This window comes from Amblyomma maculatum, chromosome 3 (assembly GCF_055883805.1).
Source record: "Amblyomma maculatum isolate TAMU_Amacu chromosome 3, ASM5588380v1, whole genome shotgun sequence".
Lineage (NCBI taxonomy): Eukaryota > Metazoa > Arthropoda > Arachnida > Ixodida > Ixodidae > Amblyomma > Amblyomma maculatum.
Genome location: NC_139346.1, coordinates 156,295,272 through 156,320,421, shown reverse-complemented (window position 1 = coordinate 156,320,421; position 25,150 = coordinate 156,295,272). Strand labels below are relative to the sequence as shown.

Below are 25,150 nucleotides of genomic sequence, written 5' to 3'. Positions count from 1 at the left end.
ATGGGATTACGCGCGCGCAGCAAGGTAGCGGCCTGGCTTCTCGTCGATACCGCGCTCCCGCGTTAATTTGCTAAATCCCGCCAGATCAAAATGTATGCGTACTCGAGGTTGCGGGAGCTGAGAGCATGACTTTTGCTGCTCTTGCTGACATATAAATGACTAAATTCACGCAACAAAACTGGGGCGACGGCTCGTCTGGATGAGTTCATTAGTTTACAATCGTCACATCAAGCGCATTGATGTGACACTGCTTCGTTCGAGTCTGGCAGGAGATTTAGGGCACGAGTAACGCAGATATGTTCAATTGAGAGCGGATCACAGGCGCATACAGCAGTGCAGCGCAACGGTACGTACCAGTGTGAATTTCCCATGCGGGAAAAGGTTAGCGCTGTCTCCTCTCTCGTCATGTCGCCGCTGCCGCCAGTGTCACCTTGTTCCGAAGCCGTCGCTGGTTCGAACAAGTACGGCTCAATATCATATTCCCCTGAGCAGCGTGATCGTTGCATGTTCAGCAGCATACATCCACAGAAAAGCACGTGCGTGCATGCACAATCGCTTGGACCGCCGCTACCACTGAATGGCACGCCGTCATTGACGTCACGGCGCGCTTGACCAATCACAGGCAAGAGCGCCACTTTCAAAACGCCCCACGGCGTTGGTGCACGTTTTTCTGATTAAAAAGTAGTTTGCGGTCACTTATGACTAAATTTAACGTCGTATTCGTGTTCAGGGGGTCGTAAACTGTATATCTGTATTCCGAACTCTTTCTTTTTAAAAAGTGATGCAGCTGCCCTTTAAAGTGCGCGTACTTTATAGTAGACATGATAAAGCAGTTACGCGCAAGAAAATTAGACTATAGGGTTGACCCGAACGATATGGAAAACGCAAATGTGGCGCGTGACTTTTGCCCACGTTTAGAATCACTGTAACGGGAGTAATCGGGCCAACCAAGGAATTAAATTTGCGTCATAAAAGGCAGCCAGATGATCCGGCATCACCACGGTGCAATAGCTTAGGGAGGCAACCACACATGTGCAGAACAGGCAGTCAAGCCCGGCTCTGCCAAGACGTCTCTCCGCGGCGAAAATCTAGCGGCCGGATGCTGTGTTCGGGCGCCGAAATAGTCGTGCACTCTAGCTAGAAATGTTTTTTTTTTTTTACAACTTCCAGACTTGTTCACTGAGAATCCCACAGCGCGTACAATTTGAGCCGGCTTCGCATGCACAATCAGTCCATCCGCATACTCTAGGCCTAAGGCGGACGAACAAGGGCATTTCAAGGTCAAGGCCGCCGACAGCGTCCCACACGGTTAAAAACAAAGAAGAAAAAGTTAAGGGAAGAAGCGGCAATCCGCTCTGAAGAGCAGGAAAAAAAGAGGGGCAGAGATAATGATGAGTATAGGCGCTTGCAGGAGGCCTAACGACACAGAATCCGTTAACCCAGTTCGCGATGACGTCGCGATTTTCTCTCCGCGAAAAGAAGGGGATCGAGCTTGGAGCAGCACACACTGGTCTTTGCTTTTGTGTAACGCAGGTTCTTCCTTGCTCGTTCTCTTTCCTTTTATGTAGTTTACTTACTTACTTCCTTCCCTTTTTTTTCAGGAGGAAACAGAACGCGGGAAACTAAACAAGGCGGTGCGCAAGCGTCAGCGCGGTTTTACTGTGGTCGCCGAAACGTATAACGCCGAAGCTCAAACAAGACAAAAACAAACGAATAAAAATTGATTTCGTTTCGTTCGTTCTTTCCTTTTTGTTGCCGATTCGCGGCCGATAAATACCTGATAAAATCTCGCTAGACTGAAACCACACCTTCGAACGACTTCGTCGAATCGACAAAGATAAGCAGACAAAGAAAACTAGCATATCGTCCGCGTCAGTTCGTCTTCGAGGAACTCGAACGCGTCATTTCTGCTCTTCACTGCGTAACGGGCTGGTAATTTCTGCTGTTTTTCTCTCGTAGGATTCATGTTCGCAACGTCCACGTGTCAAAATGGTTGGTTGGTTTGTGGGGTTTAACGTCCCAAAGCGACTCCGGCTACGAGAGACGCCGTAGTGGAGGGCTCCGGAAATTTCGACCACCTGGGGTTCTTTAACGTGCACTGCACATCGCACAGCACACGGGTGTCTAGGCTTTCCACCTCCATCGAAAAGCGGCCGCCGAGGCCGGGATTCGATCCCGCGTCCTTGGGAACAGTAGTCGAGCGGCGTTACCACTGCGCCACCCCGGCGAGGCGCGTGTCGAAATCGGCGAATGTAAGGGATTCTGCGAGAGCAAAATCCGTGTCGAAATCGGCGAATGTGACGGATTTTTCTTTCGCAGACGAAACCTCGCAACATGTCGCCACGGTGGTTCGGTCAGCGGTAGGAAACTCGCTACTTTTGGTTTCAACTACCTCAGCGTACTTCAGCGCACCTGGCGACTGAAGGAAACTGATGTTTATTAAGGAATGACTCCCCGTACACGCATGCGACGCGATAAGATGTTGTAAGGCGCGGGCACCGGAAGTATACTCTTTTTTCGAATCAAGCAAGACGACGAGGTTTTTTTACATCGCTTCAGTAGGTGTTCCTCCAGCCGCTACGGAAGGAATTGGCGCTAGCGACTTAAACGGAGAACAATGGCTTTTATGGAAGTTTCCTACCCCCGGTTCGGTGACGATGGCGTTGTGGTCGTGGGATCGAATCCAAGCAGAAGTGCAAAGACGCCCAACGTATTCTGAGTTGTCAGTGCAACGTATGAAAATCCAAGCGCAAAATAATAAATATCAACCTGTACACTATACAATACTACATTTTATTGCGAGAATCAGGTGTTCTCCGAGAATGAGAGGTTAAACTATGCACTTTCCTCATAAAGCGATTTTTTTTTTTCTTTTTTACCGCGTGTGGCGTCAATGGGCGAAAGATTGCCGGCCACGACAGCAATAACAACAAGCTTTATCTCCCTATCTCTGGTCGAATCGTACCAGAAACGTCACTACAATATACAAACTGACTAGCTCGTAATCGAAGCGCGTTCGGTTTTCGTATTCCCAGAAACTGGTCACGTAGCGCCCGCATCTGCGAGGCTATTTTCGCCGCCGCGGATACGCACCTGGATCTAGAGAACGATACATGCGAAGGAAATAATTTCTTTAAGACACTGTTGACCTGCTTGAGGGAAGGCCCGAGCTGAATCACACGAGTTGACAAGTGTAAAACGCGGGAAATGGAACAAACGTATATATCCGATAAAATACAGAAATAAACAGCCTGTGTACTGGCGACCAACGCAAAAAAAAAAAAAAAAAAAAAAAAAAATGAAAAACTGAACGCGGGCACACAGACAGCGAGTGAGAAGTGCTTAGGGTGGTGGTGGTGGTAGTGGTTATTTATTGTATGCACAAAAGGAAAGAAAAGATGTTTGCCAGCCCCGGTATCTGCTATCTGAAGCGCCTGAACTGGGGCGGCGAACATAAAGGGATAGCGAGGAAAAGGTAGAGGAAATCAAAGAGGTGAGCGATAGGGAGAAAGAAAAGGGTAGGTAAAAATAAAAGAAATATATACACTATGGTACAGTATACAGTAGTTTGCTTGAGGCCCACCCGCAAATGTCTTAGGTCACTGAGCACTCGGCACATCGGGCGGGCCTCCGCAATAGCTCTGCGTCCAGGCAACTGTTCACAACGCACGCACTTGCACACTGGTACAAAACACTGACGGCTTAGGGAGAGAGATGGTTGGTTTGTGGGGTTTAACGTCCCAAAACGACTCAGGCTATGAGAGACGCCGTAGTGGAGGACTCCGGAAATTTCGACCACCTGGGGTTCTTAACGTGCACTGACATCGCACAGCACACGGGAGCCTTGATTTTCGCCCCCATCGAAAAGCGGCCGCCGAGGCCGGGATCCCGCGCCATTGGGAACAGTAGTCGAGCGCCGTAACCACTGCGCCACCACCCCGGCGGGGTGCTTAGAGAGAGAGAGAGAGAGAGAGAGAGAGTGTGTGTGCTGAAACTAATTAAAGTCCATTCGTCGGGTATAGTCAGCCAGCCAAATTGATGATGATACCCTTATATATACTTATTACGGCATTAACGGTAGGTGTGTTCAAGGTGTTTGGGATAACTTAAGGCAAGGTTTTAAACAAAGCGGTACTCATTGCTGGGTGAGGCTCCTCAGGGTATTTTAGAGCACACTAATGACAGAATTATAAAAGAATAATGACACACTGTATAAAATTATCCACTCTAAGTACTCAATGCATTTCGCTAAGCTAGCTGTGTAGGCTTAAGAAGCAATCGATCCTTTTTTTTTTTTTTTTTTTTTTTTTTTTTTTCCCAGCGGTGTACAACCCACGCGTGCTTTTTTCCTGCCATTTAAAGAAAGCCCGCGGAATAAAACAACATACTAGCACGTGACCGTTTCGTTGATTCAAAATGCTCTTCGCAGCCCTGCATTAAAGTAGCGCAAGAGAGCGATCAAGGTTTATTTTCATACTTAGGGCATTTCTTTCTTTAAATGCTGCAAGCACGTGATATGTTGCAGAAGAAATTCTGTGTGCATTTCCATAACCCCCTCTACAAGTCACCGAGACGCATTTGACTCTGATGTTAATGACAAAAATGCATAATTGATCCTAGCCAATTATCTAATTAACTGGAATTTAGAAACAGTCTTAAGAGCGCTAGACGGCTCGAGTCAAAATTTCCAGAACTGCCGCGCAACGCGGACAAACACGCAGAGAGAAACCCAACACAGGCGCACACTACCAACTGTAATACAAAACGGAACCCGATCTTCCTCTTTCATTCCTTCCACCACCTTCTGAACTCACTCGAAAATGTTTCACCTGCGGCAGCTCGACCTCACCTCAACCTCGCCTCACTCCGTGAGGTTGATGTAGGCCTCATAAAGTTGCCCGCCTCTGATCCTCTGTATAAAGGCGCGCAGACACGCGATATGAAAAAATGCAGAACACAAAGGCTGAGGCGAAGTAAAGATCACCAGCCCACGGCATAATATGGCTGCGACACTTACAAATGGTCGATCGTAAATCAAGAGTGCAAAGACGTGCAAAAGAAATGGCAAATCCCCTTGAGATATCTTGATTCCGCAGAGCTCGAGTGCAGGCCAAGCTAAGGAGAGTAACATATTTCACAGAGCGCTATATTGCATTTTAGCCTGATTCGAACACTTAGGCTCAGCGACAAGAAGAATGCTTGGGGCAGCACGCGGCAAAAGGACCACCTTGAAAGAATGCCGAAGTGAGCTAATATGCCATCGCGGTGCGAGGAAGAACTCGCAAATTGAACATCGTGCGTCGTATGCGGAAGCTCACTTTTACAGAAAGATGCACGTTAAGAGCAACAGTAGTTGCCAACCGAAGCTCATGGGCCGCAGTGCGCCGTGCTGTTCCGCTAACTAGTCATGGCGCTCCATACAAAGGCGCGGCAACGCTCCATTCAGTGAAAAAGATATTAGGGTCAGAATATATAACGTTGATACCATTTTTCCTCTGTACTGCATATATGTAGAAAGTCAGCTAAAGACACAAACTATAGTTCTCCGCGTCCCTAGAATTTGTGCGTCGTGCACCAAATCGCCATTCGAAAGCGTGCCTAAAGCACTCTGTTCAGGTACGAAGCGGATGCATCCTCATTGCGTAAACGAAAGTGATAAAGAAGATACGAGGGCAAGCACAAGCTTGGCGGCAAGTTTCGGGGCAAGCATGCATGAACAGCCTTCTTTTGTTTCGCGCGTTTGTTTCCCGTTTGACTACGACAGCCGGGCACGAAACTCCACTCAGTGCATACCGGCCGGGTGTTAAGATCAATGACTACGGCGACGTCGTCGATGACGTGCCACATATTTTCTTTAGAAACTATGTGGCAGTCTGCCAGATGCTCGCACGTACACCTGCTCGCGATCCCCGGTCAATGACACAACACAGTGCGCTCCGTCGCGTTCTCCGTGAAGACCTCGTCGCCTTGGATACGACAGAAAGCAACACGAGCGCCACCTGCACTTGGGTTCCGTCGCCAAAGCGCTTCATGCATGCCCGCAGCGAGACGAACCGAGCATCGTTCTCACTCTTTCTGCTACTCACTTGTGTTCCTTCTGCGCCAGGTTCTTGAGGCACCACAGCAGGATCACCCGGTCTGCGGAGAGAGAGAGGGAGAGAGAAAAAAAGCGAAGACCAGAGGAGTGAGACGCAAAGGGGAAAGCATACATCGAGGATGAAATAAAAACAAACAAACAAAGGAGCAACACCGTAACTGTAGCGACACATTGATGGCGCGCTAAAAAATTGGCGAATAGCCCGCACGAGCGAGCGCGCGCGCTGGAATTAGGCTCGCTGTCATGCATTACAAGAAAATAAGAAACTTGGATTTCAAAGACAAGGTTGATAAATCCAGATCACAAGACACAACACGGACGAGAAAAAGTTACTTCCAGCGTCTTCAGTTCGAGATTCGCTGTTTCCAATGCCCGCTGTTCAAAGAATAAGTCGGGTGAACGACCGAGCAAACGAGCTCACGCGGTGAAAATAAATTGAGGCGACGCTCGAACTGTTTGTGATCAGCCTACGACGGTGAGAGATTGAATTTCGCCAGGCAAGTGCGTCGACCGAGCTCGTGATTCCAGCCTGCCGCATTGCGATACAAGCGTTCTTGAACGTCTATCGGCGCCTATGTAGTACGTCTATAGGATGCGTCTGTACAAAGGTAAAGCCTGAGACTTTGTTGCGCAAGCGAGGTGCTGCCACACAGGCTTGTCGAAGCGAGTGCTACCCAAGCAGGCTTGTCGAAACGAGTGAGGCTTGTCGAAGCCCTTTTCGGTACGAACCAAAACATGTTCTTTTTCACTTTGCTCTTGACAGAGCCTCGAAACAAACAGGTGGAAGAAAACACGAGTGAGCGCGCTGGCGCCTGTCGTCTATCGACTGCACGCATCCTTGCCGTAAGCCCAAACCTCGCACATACCACCGAGACATAAGAGAAAATATGATTCCTGGTAGAGGCAAGCCTCGATATGTAAATTTTGCACCGTGCTATCTTCCTAAAAAAAATAAAAAAATTACAAGTGTCCAACGCTGCTGAACCAAATATTGAGCGAAAGCATTAACTGCGGGTGTCCGACCGTTCTTCTTCTTCTTCTCTTTTTCTTCTTCCTCAGCCCACATATAAAGCTCCGCTTTAACCAACCGATATGAACGTTCCTTAGTGGCCTATAGGGGTAACGTGAATGCCAAGGTCCTAGCAGGATGATTCTGGTATAACCGTCCCATGCGAAACGAGAGACCCAAGTTGGCAGCTCCTGCCAGCCTACGTGGGGTGTGACGTCACAGCTTCACGTAGGTAAGACGTGGCCACCGGCCGTGCTACGCTGAAGGCTCGAAACCTAGAGTAGTATTGCCTTCGCAATAAAAAAAAAAAACTAAAAAAAAACGTGCAAGCATTTGCGTAAATTAATAATAAGGAAACCAAACTGCCGAAACCACGAGTCACCTCCCCCAGGCTACAGACCTGTGCGGCTGACTTAAGCAATAACTTTGGCCGCACCAGCTGATGTCAGTGAAGCAAATTGATCCTGCAGCGCAGTAACACCTGAAGACGCGCCTCGGATCCCTGCAACTGCCTGTATTACCATTGCAGGGCAACACTCATAGCACCATCTGGGGCGAAAGTAAATGACCGCATAATAGACCGACGGACATCCACGCTCCGACACGCCCACCTCATTCGCTTATCTTCCCTGGGAAGCACCCATTGTGCACAGCAACGTAAGACGGGGTGCGCAACCGATAAGCTCTGACCGCAAATTGCAAGGCGGCAAACTGCTGTTCGCTTGATCGCGCCGCACTGCGAAGCGTATCGGTTCCTAGGGAACTTGCTCGGTGGGGGATCGCTCTCGGGGCTGGACCCTGACTAAACTTACCTAGCCCCTCACTGAGACCCGAGTAATGGGAATATATAGACAGACACACTTAGAAGCTACAAATAATATTTTCTTATCCCTTCATCCTCAAACCCTTCCCCGAAACTGAAGCAGTACATAACTTTTTTTTTAACGAATTCCTTCCATCCATACATGTGTGTCAGCTCATGTTAGGTTAAACACGAGCTTGCGAGTGAGCAAGCACGCGAGCACGCGCGCGGCCACACATGCAAGCACGCAACCACGCTTAGGTTCGATCCCGGTCGCGGCGGCCGCGTTCCGATGGAGGCGGAAAGCAAGCCCTTGTATTGTGCTGTGGATTCCTAGGTGACAGAAATCATCCGGAGCCCACCGCTACGGCGTTTCTCATAGCCTCAGTCTAGTTGGAGCGTTATTGGGCAAAATTTCAATAAACTAACCATCTAATGCACAGCACGCCGACAGAAGAGGCATATATACTTTACTTTTCAGTGCAAAAGATTAAAACAGCCAACTTCCTTGCCAGCACGGTTTGATTAACACACATCAGTTGTCCTTAATGAATCATCCGCAACTGCGTGCAAGTGAAACTCCACGACTGAAAGCAAAATTCCAACCCTAAAATAAACGTAATTCTAGAAATTTGCGTTTTGATTTCGTTCCCGAAGGCGAAAACATTGACTAGACAATAGCCCCCCCCCCCCCCCCCCCCCAACTTTATTTCTTCCCCCAACTTGACTTCTTTTCAATCAACGTAGTCCTCGGAATTGGTTATCACTATAGGTGCGATATTCGAAAGTCCAGTTTCGCTTAAAAACATATAGGCACGGAGTATTTGTTTTCAAAGCAGCACATGTCGCAATAAGCAGCTTGAGGCCAGAGTTATTTCTGAGGGCAGGTAAGGAGCCACACAAGCAACACAAGCGCTCAATGCGTGGACATCAAACAAAAAAAGTGAGCAGCATAAGTCACGCGGGTTTCCGCAAAATCTCACGGATGCGATGCGCTCTGCACGCGGGAGCACCGGATGCATTGCTCGCCAGAGATGGAGATGGGAGATACCGCATTCCACGCGCGTCACCGAACAGACTTGCGCCATCACGCTTTGGGCAACTGTGTTAAGGGGGCAACTTAGTGCAGCAGACTCCCCAGCGGAACCAAGGAGACCTTGCCTGTTGCCAGCTGGCCATGAAGAGTCAGCTGTGTTTGTCTGCGCGCATGAAATGCTCTTCTATAAGCCAAAAATGGGCCCAACTGTGCAACTTACGACTGGCTCCGTGGAACGGCTCCCCGTGCACGGGAAAGCCGATGTGCCTCAACAGCATGTTTTCAAGGATGTGACGGCTGCTCATAGGATGAAGAACCGTTCAAAAAACGCGGTTGGTGCTCGAAATTGTTAACTGACGCAGCATTTTTGGTGCTTTTATACAGCTTAGAGTATAACCATGCGTGTAAAGGCATCTGGGAAGAGGTATAGCGACACACGCACGCACGCACGCACGCACGCACGCACGCGCGCACACACACACACACACACACACACACACACACACACACACACACACACACACACACACACACACACACACACACACACACACACACACACACACACACACACACACACACACACACACACACACACACACACACACACACACACACACACACACACACACACACACACACACACACACACACACACACACACACACACAAGCAATGTACTTGAGGCGACAATGCGCTACAAATAGTGCCCCCAAAGGTGTACCGTCTTTGCCAAAAGTAACCAGGCTGCTCCGAAGGCTGGCGGAGCAAGCACGCGGCCGTGTGGCGGCGTTGCGCTCGCTGTGGCTTATTGGTGCTCGTCAGCACCGAGGGTACAACAGCTGACGTAACTTCGCACCCTCACTCTCGCCCGTTGGATGATAAAAACTAGGCGCGTATGATGTGCCGGCTGCGATTTCACGTGCGCGAAGCGTGGTTGTGCCCAGCGAGGGCGCTCAGTATAGCGACGGGGCTATTCGCTCCTCTCGGCAACTGCCTGAAGCAGACATGTCACGTTTCTCGCTGATACGTGTTTGTGTTCTGTAATCCGCTGCTGAAACGCACTAGCAGAATTGCGCTTTCCTACGTGTTTGATGCGCCTGTGCATTAAAGAATGACAACGCACTTCGAAATTTCAACATGCTTCCTTCAAGGTGCCTTAAGTAGCGCCACATTAAGGGTCGTAACTCCGATAAAAAGATATGGGAGAGCTTGTGAACCCTTTCAAGCCACCTTATCTCTCTTTTAGACTTGCAAAATTGTGTTAGCCCCTTGGGGTGGCTATTTAAAAATATGTGCAATGATTGATTCTAACAAATTTTTGCATTTGCTTGTAGGTAAGTTTTGGTTTGAGTAAAGAACTTAAATGAAACCTTCCTCACGCTTAGCCATATTATATGCACATGATTGCTTTCTCGCTCGCGGAACCCTTATTTCAGGGCGACACTGTCTGGCAAACCTAGCACATACTCGTCCTAGACGAACAACAAGAGCTCACGGTGTCTGCTATCACCTGCTTTTCTGTTTTCCGCAGTTGCCAAGAAGAGCGAATAGCCCTGTCGCTAAACTGAGCGCCCTCGCTGGGCACAACCAAGCTTCGCACACGTGAAATCGTAGCCGGCACATCATACGCGCCTAGTTTTTATCATCCAACGGGCGAGAGTGAGGGTGCGAAGTTACGTCAGCTGTTGTACCCTCGGAGCTGACGAACACCGACAGGCCACAGCGAGCGAAACGCCGCCACACGGCCGCGCGCTTGCTACGCCAGCCTTCGGAGCAGCCTGGTTACTTTTTGCAAAGACGGTACATGCATACACCAAAGAGATGATCAGCTCAGTACGGAGCGTCAATTGCAGGGTCATCCATGCTATATAATGTATACTCCGCTTTTCCTTACTCCCAACGGGAGCCGAGCCTATTTGTTCGGTTGAGTTCTCGTTTGTGTGTGCCATGCTTCTGGGTTATCGCGGATGTGTGAAAAATCACTTTGAACGCGTCTTGTAAGCGCTCAATGTGATTTACAACGCCTAAAGAGTGCACCAGTTGAGGTTTTTCGCATTATATATAGTCAATTGAAATCAATTAAATCAATGCGATCACCTAGTGGTTTAAGAGCCCGCCTCGCGTGCTGAAGGTGCGCGGTTCGATATTCAGTGCCGCCGATGGGTATCAATCCGGTGATAGAGCGACGTACTTTTCTTGGTCTGGTGTTAGACTTCCCTGGGGTGAACGGTTCGAAAAAGGGGTCACCGACCCCGCCTCGTGACAAGTACCTCCTGTCGTGGCGTTGACTAGCCAAAGTTGCCCTTGTGTCAAAAGTATTTACCATAATTATCGTTATCATCACAGTAAACCAATCGCGCTTCACATGAAGCGCCCAATTCGCGCAGGCATAATTCAGCGCGCTTTGCTGTTAACATAGACGACCAAATTAACGACCACCCCGCCGGGGTGGCGCAGTGGTTACGGCGCTCGACTACTGTTCCCAAGGATGCGGGATCGAATCCTGACCTCGGCGGCCGCTTTTCGATGGAGGCGAAAAGCAAGGCGCCCGTGTGCTGTGCGATGTCAGTGCACGTTAAAGAACCCCAGGTGGTCGAAATTTCCGGAGTCCTCCACTACGGCGTCTCTCATAGCCTGAGTCGCTTTGGGACGTGAAACCCCACAAACCAAACCAAATTAACGACCGTCCAAGGAGCTCGCACTGCTTCGATGACAACCACGTCCTGTGCGTTGCAGGTTGTCTTGGGCGCAATAGTACGATACGTGCGTACTCTGCGGTGTTTGTGTTCTCTCGTATTTCGTCCCATATTTTTCCCCGCCGTGATGGTGCTGTGTTAGGACACTCGACTACTGTGCCAAAGGACGCGGTATCGAATCCCGGCCGCGGCGGGCGCTTTTCGATGGCGTCCGTGTTCTGTGCAATGTCAGTGCACGTTGAATAATTCCAGGTAGTCGAAAGTTCCGGAGCCCTCCACTACGGCGTGTCTCATAGCCCTAGTCGCTTTGGGACGTTAAACTCCTTAAAACCAAACTAAAACCAATCAATACCATATTTCGGCCAGCTTACCGAACAGCAAGCAGGCCTTTATGTTTTGTTTGGTCTGCGTGGGGTTTAACGTGGCAAAGCGGCTCGGGCTATGACAGACGTCGTAGTGGAGGGATCCGGAATTGGGGTTCTTTAACGTGCACTGACATCGCACAGCACAGGGGCGCCTTGCTTTTCGCCGCCGTCAAAAAGCGGCCGGCGCGGCGCGGATTCGATCGTCCCAACAGTGTACTGCACCATCATGGCGGGGCAGGCATTCATGTAATTCGGTGTGTAGTATTTCCGCTGATCGAACAGTGATAGTGTCGTGTTAAACGCCCCAGTGTTGTGGAACATGCTGGTGTATATACGCGTTAGCTACCATCAGTAATAAAAGACGCAGGATGGAGACCAGGCAAAGGAAGATACCGAGAGTGAATGAACACGCGCTATAAGTCACGATTATTGTATCAGAAGCATGCATTTGCCTTTTCCACCGAACTCAACCTCCCACATCGTATTCAACTTTCGCGCGTAGCGGCATGGTACAGAATCAATGGGCCGAGGCGATGCACGCACGCTAGCGCGGTGACGTGTACGCACGAGACAGGAGTACGCGAACAATAGCCCGGCACAGGTGGAGGCCGGCTCGAATCGCTAACCGCGTCTTATCTGTGAAGGTCTTGTAAGCGATGCCTAGATTGATCGAAATCGTGGCAGTCAGCGCACGACGAAGATACGAAGTGGGTGACCTGAAGCGCGTTCAATTAAAATGGAGTGTGTAGACTACCTCTTCCACAGCTGTCTCACTCTCATTAGGCAGCCAGTGACGTCAAAATAAGTAAAAGAAACATGGTTCCATTCTGTAGCATGTAACGCCTACTGTAACCCCCTACTGTGACGGTACGCGTGGGTGCCTCGATGCTTTGTCAGCGTATTCGCCCCCCCCCCCCCCCTCCCTCCGTACTCGAAAACCTTCGACTGCTAACAGTGCATCAATTAACAGTCCACGCAAGTGTGTATTTTGTTTGGTTTCGATGCGACTGATCACGACGACACGACGTGCGCACGAAAGTTAAGGAGTCTCCAACGGTGGCGAAGAAGCGGCTGCAGGAAGACTCTCCGAGACTAACCAAAAGACCTCAATAAAGTTTTTTCACTCACTCACTCACTCACTCCCGTGAGGGCAAGAAGGGAATGCACACGTAGCACATTCCACGATCTGAAGTTATGAACAGCGAAGAAGATTCTCTATTTCTACAAATAGGGCTTCGCAAACGAGGAAGTTGGAACTGAAGGGCGCTGGTGCGCAGTTTCTCTGTATTTTTTAGCGATGTTTATTGTCTCTCGCCTCTTCCAAGTTGTCGCTGATAACAAGCATCCTACAAAAAGAAAGAAAAAAGTGCGACCAAACTCCCACTCAACACGGAACGAAAGAGGCGCCTATTTTATCAGCAGTAGACACGAAAAAAAAAAAAAAAAAAAAAAAAAAAAAAAAAAAACTCGAAGTAGGCACACACCAAAAAAAAAATAATAAATAAAGCGGCGCACGCAAAATTGAACACGCACAATTGTTTCGATGTCAGCGAACATCCAGTGACCGGCCGCGCTCCATTCGCCCGATATGCCCGTCCAAGGCGCGCTTTTATCTCCCTGTGATTAGGAAAACAAATAGCCTTGGAATGCGACCTCGACGTATCGGTGGCGCTGGATTCGCGATAAATGCCCGCGGCGCGGTCCTTCTGCAGAGAGAGGGGGGCGTCTGGTATAAAACGCCGTCGACCAGCTGAGTCCTCCACCCCTGCATAATGGTGATGAACCGGAGCGCGATACCTGTATACTTCACCAGCCTTCCAGGAGAACCCTCCCCCCCCCCCCTCTTATTTTTGATTTCGAATCCTCCCACTGCTGCGCTTCACCAGAGCCGCACAACAACCGCAGTGCTGATCGCTTCTGATTGGCATGTCATTGGAGTGCCTCGACCAATGGCGACCAGTTGTTTGCACGTGCCCAAAATTATGCTAATTCGACTGCACGTATGAGCTGTGAGAGATGCCATACTAGCGGGTCAGAAATTAATTGGGAGCGTTAGCCACTTAATGCTCGTGCGCTGCACGCGACTGGCCCTAAGCGGTAACCGCGTAACGATATATATGCTAAAACTCTCTAATAGCTATACTAAAGCGGCTCACTATACAGTTCGTGAGGCCCGCGAAGTCGTGGAGGACTCCAGAATAAGTCCGACCAACTAATGCATGTTCGCAGGCCTTCTCCGACGAAATGCGGCCGCCGCAGTGGAGATCGAACATGCACGAGAACTCGCGCCCGAAGCCGGTCGCTGTGGCCGGGCCGCTCGCCACGTACACGCCCTGTACAACGCAGAGGGAAATATAAAAACGCCATCGCCATATATCAATCCCCACATCTTCAGGTTTCATGTAAACAAAGTACGAAATATAGGCGCTGAAGCCACACCCTCGTGTTTTTCGCCTTTGAAACTAGGCCGGATACGGTGGTGGTTCTATTCAAATGACGCTATTAAAAGCTGACTGGCACTTATCGCTAATTGGAAACCACCATTACATATAGTGCTCCAGACGACCTTTCCGAAAGTCGCGAAGGACGACTGTCTGCGGCTGCAATAGTTCTTTTCATATCACCTACGAGTTTAGAGCGCCGTAACTGAGAACAGCAGCATACAAAAAAAGAAATGGTCACAACGAAACATTCAGTCCACCCGGACTATTTTTGCGCCATCTATGCCAAACATTCATGAACAGCTCGCACTTAGTTAAATCAAACCCAGTGTAGACAGGGTGGCGTCAAAAGTCTAACCTCTTTCCAAAACGCGGCCAACCCAAACTATCACCGATTTTTTTTTTTTTTTTTTTTTTTTTTTTTATGCAGAACTGCATTTCGAGCTTTGCACGTCAGACTTTCGGTGACCCAGTTTTGCGGCGTTGGTAGACAACCTGAACGATGTATGACAGTGCAAAACGCTACAGGTGCTCGGGCACAGTATTCAAAAGTTTACAAAAAGCGAGTCGAATATTCTCGTATTCTGTACGCTGAGCGAATTATACAACGCACGTCCAAAGCTATTCAAAACTCTTTCGATATGCTCTCAAGTTTTCGGACACTATTCGTATAACTGGAACGAAGAGCAGCCGCTGTTTACTTTCCCGACTTTTTCGAAGGCAGCTCCGACTCTGACGTCGCACAGCATCGCTCCGCGCGGCAGAATGGTCAGCGCCAGCGCCACAACACGATCGAATATAGCGTTATGGAGTTCATAGTGTTGTACGTGGCCTCAGAGATTCGGCAACGCTCAGATGAACTCAGTTTTTTTTTTTAACCATGTCTTGATGGGCCCCAACTCAGAGGCCATGGCTCACAAGTAGCCACAGCTGCTCTCACGTTTTGAGATGCCCTATATATGTTATCTGCTGTAGTCATTATAGTCGCAAAAAGTAGCTATACCTACGCGATAATACATAACGGTTCAGAACTTCGCTTACTCACTTCGTGTTGCGTACCCTCCGCGAAGAAGAGTAGCGAATTAAGACAGCTGAGGTAATAATTCCACGACTAATTGCACCCTGCATTTAGAGCCGCATTCCCCCTCGCTCGGTTCCTCCCTGCGCTGGTCCCACCTAAAGTGACCCATAAACCCACCGCTGGTATAAAGAGGTGCACGTGAACGCATGACCGGCGTGAGCACGACAATGAATGAAATAAAAAAAAAAAAAGAAGGAAAGAAAGAAACCGGCTCGTGCGGCCAGAGTAAGCGAAGCGCAAAGTCGACAATTGGTATACGCGCAACGTGTGGGGAACTTCCTCGCGATAAGATCAGTAATAACACACAAAAAAGCGTAGAAAAGCCGTACACTTCCGCGCGCGCGCGCGCGCATATAAGCACCTGCAGCGCGGAACGGGAAATGAAAAAAGGACTTAGCGGGATCTCGTCCGAGTCTCGAGAGCCAAAGGCCAAAAGAAAGAATGGTAAAAAGATCGCGAAGTAAATAGCTCCCATCATGCATCCTCCTGCATAGCGGTTCCGGGTAGGTTTATACGATACTCACCACAAAAAAAAAAAAAAGAAAAAAAAGAAAAAGAAGAAAGGCGCAGTAAAGAAAAGGGCACGGACAAGTGATTAGCGAAGCAACAAGGGAAGAAAGAAAAAAAAAAAAAAAAGGAGAGGTGGGTACAGTGACCGCAAAGCAACCGGGTTAAAAGCGGAATCAGTAAGTGGCACCTTAGGGTGCGAAGCGATCATCGTCGTCAGCGGGATGTTGGAGAGAAAAAAGGTGAGCGGCTGTTGAATAGAAAAAAAAAGAGGGAGAGAGGCCATCGGGAACAAGAAAGCCGGTTCCGGTGCACTGCACAGGCTGATGGACTCCATTGATGACATCGGTAAGTTTCCTGAGACTTCGAAGGCGTATTATCACAACTGCCGAAGGCGGGCTTCGAATCGGCGCACCTTTTGAAAAATTGATCGGCTACACAGCTTCTTCGCTCTCTATCCATCTACCGTTCTGAAAGCGCACCACCCGCGATACAACAGCGGTGCGAGAGAGAACATCTATTTTATATCCGCTCTCAATCTGCCCTTCTTACCCACCTCTCTGAGACCACGACGGCGTACAGCGTCAGCTGCATGGTATATACACTCCGACCGCGCACGCTTGGAAACAAGTTCACGACGGCATGTCGGTATACAGCCGATATATCATCGCCTCCAAGTGAAGGTCTGTAAGAAAAACAAGACAAAAAAAAAAAAAAATAACTGTGAAAGAAAAACGACATGGACGTAAGCAGCGCACCGTTCAACGCCACCCTATACGAGGGCGCCCCAAACAAACGCGAGGCTGGCAGACTCAACAACGGGAGCCGAAAGACGCAAAGTTAATCTCTATGCGTTACGAAACTACGCCGCTCGTGCGTTACGTAACGTGAAACAGAAAGAAACGCATTCAAGTGCTCCCGCAGTGTACGTGGTCAATTATGTACATAACGAAACGCAGAAAGAGGCAAACGCCTTTTCAGAGACGGAGTTATCCAGAGCCAAGATTATACTTGATTCCCAATCGTGATGTCACGGGGCATGCTTTCAGAACTGAAAGGAAGACAACAGCAAAGGCCAAATATGCCATGAACACAGAAGGGTCTACGAACCTCTCGTCGGCAGGGACCAGTGGGAATAAAGGGAGGAATGTGTCGCCCTGCGTGAGATGGGCGAAAGTGTTACAGACTCCATGCGCGTAGCTAATTGCACGACTGTTTATTGGCAGTTTACCTGATGCGCTATATATTCGGCTTCCACTGAGATGACACGCAACAGTTCGTGCGCCCTACCCCTCTGCCATTAACAAAAGCATGGCCTTCTCTTTTTCTCTCTCTAGGTTAGGTTAGGTTAGGTTAGGGGTGGCGCAGTGTTACGGCGCTTGACTACTGCGCCCAAGGACGCGGGATCGAATCCCGGCCTCGGCGGCCGCTTTTCGGTGCAGGCGAAAAGCAAGGCACCCGTCTGCTGTGCGGTGTCAGTGCACGTTAAAGAACCCCAGGAGGTCGAAATTTCCGGAGTCCTCCACTACGGCGTCTCTCATAGCCTGAGTCGCCTTGGGACGTTAAACCCCACAAACCAACCATCTCTTTTTCCTTCAACACCAGCGTCCTTTCAGAAAGGAAGATGTCGGCTGCGACGTCGACGGCACGCAACACATGCCGCGCCAGTTTGGAAGAAGCGGGTCTACAGCTAAGCCTGATTGCAAGGAAAAGCTACTAGCGCGCCGCAAATAGGCCAAGCCGCCGATAATGTATAGGACGTAATCCGAAGCTGGTAAGTGTGGAAGGATGGACTTTATATGTTCCCCGACAAAGTTCGAAACAAAGTTGCGAACCTTGGTTATAACGGAAAACTGGACGAGTCGATTTTGCTGGTACAACAGACCGCAATAAATTAAAACAAAAAACGCGATGGGAACGCAAAGGCAGCACAGGAACAGGAGAATACGTAATTCTTTCTTGCCTTCGGGTCGTCTTCGCTTATTTGCGCCAAGTTCTGCTTGCGAGACCAATTTCGATACAAGTTTCGCTTCTGTAACTGCAGCGCGTTTCCAAGGGTGCATCGACGAGAACGCTGATGGGAACGCCAACAACGAAAAGCGAAATGACATCGTTGCTCGGGGGAGAAACGAAAAATATACGAAAAAAGACTTAATTTCGATTCATTTGTATTTCTATGCAAATAAAAAAAAAAAAAACATACGTCGGAAGAGCAGACCAAAAGCTTTTCTGAAGGAAACATACTATCATCACAGGGCGGTTTCTTGGAACAGCACTCTAATAATAAGTAATGAAGAAAAAAAAACGATATACCGCAGCACAACTCTTTTGAAAAGCGAGAAGTGGTTAATGTGTCAAACAAGAGCAATATACCACTACAACGTCTGCCTAATAAAATTCATCATCATCATCATCATCAGCCAGACTATACCCACTGCAGGGCGAAGGCCTCTCCCATATTTCTCCACTTAACTCGGTTCTGTGCTAGCTGCATCCACTTGACCCCCGCGAATTTCTTAACCTCATCCGCCCACCTAACTTTCTGCCGCACCCTTTCCTTCCCTTGGAATCCAGATTATTACCCTAAGCGACCATCGGTGTAGTGCGAAATGGGCATGGACAGGACATATGTAGTGCGAAGAGAGGATAACCTCTCTTCGCACTACATATGTCCTGTCCATGCCCATTTCTTCTTCTTAATTTCTACTAGAATGTCGGTAACTTGAGTTATTTCTCTGACCCACTCTGCACGCTTTCTATCTCTTAATGTTACCCCTACCATTTTTCGTTCCATAGCCCTCTGGGTTGTCCTCAACTTAAGTAGAACTCTCTTGGTTAGCCTCCACGTTTCAGCCCCATAGGTGAGTACAGGCAAGATGCAACTGTTGTATACTTTCTTCTTGAGCGATACCGGTAAGCTGCTAGTCATAATCTGCGAGTGCTTGCCAAATGCGCTCCATCCCAATCTTATTCTTCTTGTTCTTCTAATAAAATTAACAACGGCTAAATTTACTAATTGCAAAATACTGCAAGGAAACACAACAGCGAAGTTGCGTCTCCGGATCCAACCCAAAGGATCGCGGAAAATTAGTCTGTTACCGCTACCTCCGGTTCGAAATTTGTCTCGCTCGCTTCGTCGCAGTCGGTGTGTCGACATTTATTTGTGCTCCAAGATCGCTGACTGTACTGCATAATCACAAGGCCAACGCGACATCGGGTCGACATCGGCTTCGAAGCGTGTTAACCCACGCGAAGTGAGAGCTGCAGCGCGACCAAATGAATCGTGCAGTAATGCTTTGGGCGTGCCAGACGCCATGTGTTCAGTCGCGTGGTGCATGCACTTAGTGGCATTTGCGGATCGTCTGCAACGCTCGCTGGCAGCCTCACGCTGTGAGGGGAATACATTTCTCTAGCGTCCAGTCGATTGCGCCATATATCAGAGCACTTCGTTTTGCACATAGGGTTTCTTATTCTTACCTATAGAGGGAAAGTTGTGCTGCCGTCTATGGGAGTTTACATGGAGTTCCCAGACGGCCAGTTCAGCCACCATGGGCGCTCAAAGCATCATGGGCCGGAGAGCTACCTCGAGTGCAGAACTACAACTTTTGGCCAAAACTAATGCAAATATAAACGTTGTTCTACCGTAAATAATGTCCTAAGATTGAATATTGTGACTATAAATTGCAAAAAGAGAGAGAAAGAGATGTCAGTGTGAGATTTATCCAATATAAGCGATGGCTCTTTCTCCTATTGGCTTAGTTTTGAGCAGCACAAATACCAATATTTCATACTTAATAGGCAAACTTTGAAACAAAAAGACGTTATGAAAATATTTATGGTTGTGCAGTCACTTAAGAAAGTTTTTAGTGGCATTTCGAGAAACAAAAACCTTTTATTGGCGACGTCTGCTTTTGCGCCTTCGCTACTATGGCTTTTGCGGTCTATGTACGCCCCTCGAGATGATAATGATGAAAAAAAAAAGCTTCATAGTAGCGCCACTCCATGCATCCAACAAAAACCGACTGCATGTCCCGCAACAAGTAGCACACCGGCCCATGATTCTTAGCGCGCCCATGGTGGCTGAAGTGCAGCGCCCTCAGCTTTCCCTCTAGTTAGTGTAAGGAACTCTATGGTTTTACAGAAGAATGCCTAAAGACTGGTGCGCGTCATATTCCTTCAGATGCTAACGAAACCGCCTCCAGCAGACAAGTGCAACATCCAGCCTGTCTATATTTAAGCGCTCCCGTCACGAACGAAAGCAGCACGCACATGCAGGTCTCGCCACGATGCAGCGTATACGCCGCAGCGCAGATGAATGACTGGACAAACGGTGCCATCATGTATAGGTGACAGTGATGAAACCGGCGAGTGGTAGATGGAAATTGAAACCGGAAGTATACCTAGCAGACAATTCTCCCGTGATTCTTCGCGTCTTTTAAGAAACGCGCCTGACCCACTAGAGCATGCTGAACGACATCTGGAATAAATAAATACCTGTATCTGGTTTCAGTTCGTGAAAGTGGCTGATAATGTTCAATCAGACTTTTTTTTAAAACTGATTTTCTTGAATGCAGAATTACCAAAATTGCAAAATTCACTGCTATCAAATGCGTAAACTGCTAACCATTAACGTCAACTATCATGTTTCAGAATAAGGAACAAACCATTACCTTGTGAATGGCGCATTAAATCCGTATACCTATTTGGTCTCAATTTACGAAAATGGCTGCCAGTGTTCCATTCTACGAAACTGCGGGACGCCTTATCCCCTGTTTCACCACTCCAGTTTCCCCGAGCATATTAGAGCTGCTCTCAAAGAGTAAGTTCCCAGAGGTCAACAAAATAACAATAAAATAACTTTTATAATTTGTTCCTATAGGCGGCTCTAGTATCCTCTCCAACTCCACCCACTCCACGAGTGCGGTGTGCCTTCCATGCTTAACTTGAGCCATGCTCACCTTGAACGCGCCACCACACGGGCCATATATTCTCGAGATCGACCAGATAACATTTCAATGGCAAGCCAACGATCGAATCTGGCATTTTAAAAGAAAAAGCTGCGATGACCTGCGAAGAAAACCATCTCTCCATCGGTGTAGAATTCCGTTCACACAACTTTGTAGAACAGCGTAACGAAAGGCGATATCCTCTTTCTGCGCGATGTTAAAGGCCTTTAGAGGTTAAAGGCATTTAGAGGCCAAGAAAATTACACATTTTCATTCGATTTTACGTTCCCCCGTTGTTAACTGAGTCCCTTGCAGAACGCACGTACATGAAGTCAGCCAAAAAAGTCTACGTGCTTTCGCTACCAAATTGTAGATTATAAGAATGTTAATCTCAAAATTATGCAATTGTAATCCGGTTTTTAAAAATAAATTAACGCTTTAACAAGATAAACTTGCCACAACTGATTCAGTCAATTCAGTGTAAAACTTTCTTCGTTGGAGTGAGTGAGTGAGTGAGTGAGTGAGTGAGTGAGTGAGTGAGTGAGTGAGTGAGTGAGAGAGTGAGAGAGTGAGTGAGTGAGTGAGTGAGTGAGTGAGTGAGTGAGTGAGTGAGTGAGTGAGTGAGTGAGTGAGTGAGTGAGTGAGTGAGTGAGTGAGCGAGCGAGCGAGCGAGTGATTGAGTGAGAGAGAGCGTAAGTGAGTGATGCAGTTGCAAATGCTGAAAATGCTCGCTGCGGGCCACGATGTAGATCTCCCACTTTGCGCGACGTGTAACCATAGCCAACAACGCGCCGATCTCCAACAAAGGCGTCGCATACAGGGGACGTACCATTTTTATGAAACTCCGCCGACAACCACTCTCTGGCGTAGCTCCTGCATCTCATCAATATTTATTCGCTGACACGAGCTTTTAAACGACAGTTTGTTCAGTACGCATTTTAGCCATTACAACAAGCATTGCACTTCTGCAAAAATAAGATACGTAGCGCACTATCAACGTCTCTCGCTTCCCCCCCCTCCCCCTCCCCCTAGTTTTCGCTTGCGCTATATCGCCAGTAAGGTCAAGAACACGCAAAAGTTTGCAGAAAACTGAATTGAATTTCATTCATCCCTCTTTCTCCCGCTCTTTATTATCCAGACTTCGTCGTCCAATACGTCTTCTGTTCCCCGCCGTTCGCCCAAGCCTGGAGCCTGCGTGGCATGCCGTTCACCCCGCTTTCGTCATTGACAAGGCATGGATCGGCGGCACAAGACACATTTGACTTAAGATCCCTCTCCGTCAGCATCGTCAGGGGCCAACGCCCAGGGCCAAGCTGTTTCCTCATATATCATATACTCGACAAGCTTATTTGCATAAGGCAATGCAGCCGCCGATAACTGGCGTGCTTCTCCCGAAGCACGCGGTCAAAAAACAAAGGACACGCGTTGATTGCACGGTCGAGTGAAGACGACGCACTCCGAGGCGCGCCTTCGTGTCGGTGAATGTAACAACAAAAAACACGTTCCCCCAGCACGTATCGAACATCGCGACGGCGACCGCTCTGGTTGCAACACTACCGCACTGGCTCCTGAGGTGCTTCCATCCGTCAGTGACGACGAGGCGTGCCACTATTGCTGCAAATTTCGGATTCGCATCCGGTGCTGTCTCCGAGGTATCAGTCTATTACACGCTAGCGACAAAGCGTTTGTAAATGGACAAGGAACTGGCTCTCAAAACTCTTCGAGAACCCTGAGGTTGCTGAACGCGTACTTTTCTCTGTATCGCGCGGTCTCTTACATTCCTCTATTCTTATGTGTCACATGACGATGATGATGATGATCATTATTTATTGACTCTACCTTTCGTATCGGGCGGGCACCGTGTTGGCGCCGCAGTCATAAAGAAAAAAGAAGTAAACACTACAAATTACAGTAAAAACAACACCACACTTCACAAACCACAGCCATTGGTCAACAGAGGCGCGGGATCCCCTTTACGGCTACCCGTCGTCCTTCTATGAGGTTTGAAAACACGGTTAAAAGTTTGGCCGGTCAACCAGGGAAGTACGTGTGCCGGTGTGTGATTGATGAATAAGTTCACGCAACTCACTTTTTTTTTTTTTTACAAACAATGGGACATTTATAGTAGCATGAAGCCGGCGCTCTACGCTGGTGGGGTTTCTCATTTTTACTTTTTTCGGTTCCCCGGCTGACGAAGAAGCTGGTTGGAAAAGCGATTTTTATCGGTGATTTCGAAAGCGAGAAATTATGATTAACTGATAGACTGTCGTCACCGCGTGCCGCTTCAGGTCCTGCAAAACGATCGCCGCGAACATTGTTTTCAAAGAGCGCTTTTGGCAGGCTCTGAAAAAAACAAAAAACAAAAAAAATCTTTAACGTGGATTCGCTATTCGAAGGCAAGAGGCAAGCGACAGGTATTTTGAGAGATCCGAGGCGGCACCCCTTGTGTTGTTCAGGTGCGGGAGAGTAAAGAATAATGTGAAGGCCCTGTTGTGTCTGTCCATGCTGTTAAGCCTTCTCGTGGAGAATCACTGATACGCGTGTACACAGCGAAGAGTGCTCCGGGTGCCGGTGGGGAAGCTTTCCTACCCTTCGTGATTACTCATTTGAAAGGGGCCCATTCAACCCTTTGGGGACAGACGTTTAAGGCAACGCCCCAACAAGGTCAACGAAACTAAACGTTGCCACCTAGGATGAACCATTCGCTTCAGCAGGGTGAATGACTGCACAGGATGCTACCGACGCTGCGGTGCCCGTCTTCGGCGCGCTTTTGACGTGCTCCCTGCAAAGGCACAAAACATACCGCCTTACCCGTCGGTTCATACCCACAGCGGCTCCATGCCATTCCTGCCGCAGTTTTCTTTCTCTTCACGAGACGAACAGCCAAGAAATGTCTGACGACCTTCCATGCAGACAGGGACATCTCTCTATGGAAACCTTTGTCTTCTTAGTTCTACAGCTACTCTGTGCAATCCATGCGACCTCGCCAGGGACAAAAAAGCGGTGCGAGATACGAGCGGTATGAGATACTTTACAGAGGGTCGACAACCACCCTGTTACCGTTTAGCACACAAGTTGTATGAAAAAGTGCACCGTAATTTAAACATTTTTTTGTTTGTTTGTTTGCCTTCTTCCTTGGAAAGCAACGGCGGCCAGAACGCGGCGGAGGAGGAGAGCAGCAACCATGCGCGCGCACTCAACCACGTGCTGAAATGCAGAGCGTAGGAGACTACGTGCACCGCGCTGCGCGGACGTTTTGCCAAAGTCTCCACGGACGGACGGACGGACGGACAGATGGATGGATGGATGGATGGAATATAGGAGCGTCCCCTTTCAAGCTGGGTGTTAGCAAATGCTATCCTGCTCGTTTTCTTCCCTATATCTTAATTATTGTTTTAGATCGGTTAACTGTACCATCATTCTATATATTGAATTTTCGTTTCCACATTACTATCATTATGTTACTTCTCTGCTTTTAAGATATCAATCTTCCAATCATTTTTTGCTAGCTTCCACCGCAGGTTCCACCTGGCCACAGGTATCTTTAAACCCCAGGGCCTCAAGACGAGCGACTGCGCCTGCATCGACTTCTGGATGGATACCATCACATTCGAGTAATAAGATGGTTATTTGTTTCTGTGGATTTACCACATATTGCACATGTGTAATTTCATGGTCAAATTTCTTTTCGTAGCTGCACGTTTGCGCCCGATTTAAGCGCATGAGCTAGCCCACATCAACAAAGTGCACTTTGAGCACGTTTTGAAGAGCACCAAGTAACATATAGGCAGTTTCAAGAGTGGCGTACGACGGTGTTTTTATGCAGCCTTCGAGTAACGCGTACCACGGTACGTGCATGTTCTAAGGCACCCTGACCTAGCTTCAAGAAGTAGGGCACTGCCTCTTGAGTTATCAAAGAAAGCTTCCTTCCTGATCGGCCCTTTTCCACTTTCGGTATAGTTCCACACTCTGTTTCTTTTCAATAGGATTTATCCAATTTTTACCTTCTGTGTTCTTTGCTTGTTGCTTAACACTCTTTATTTCTCCGTCCTTGTGACTAGCATACTTACTGGTTAATTTCTCAGTTCTTTTCCTCCATTGTGATCCAACGCTTTTTTGGTATAGGTATTTAAATACTTTAGCTGCCCACCTGCTACAGTCCAATTT

The 25,150-nt window shown here is 48.4% G+C and overlaps 1 protein-coding gene across 1 annotated transcript in view; it reads right to left on the bottom strand.

Moving 5' to 3' along the window:
* LOC146196567 (transducin beta-like protein 2) overlaps positions 1-25,150 on the bottom strand; it is a 262,041-nt gene that overhangs the window by 195,555 nt on the left and 41,336 nt on the right. The window contains exon 3 of the mRNA XM_084598315.1: positions 6,087-6,138. Within this exon, the coding sequence (XP_084454441.1) occupies positions 6,087-6,138 (52 nt within the window). The remainder of the gene's footprint in view (positions 1-6,086; positions 6,139-25,150) is intronic.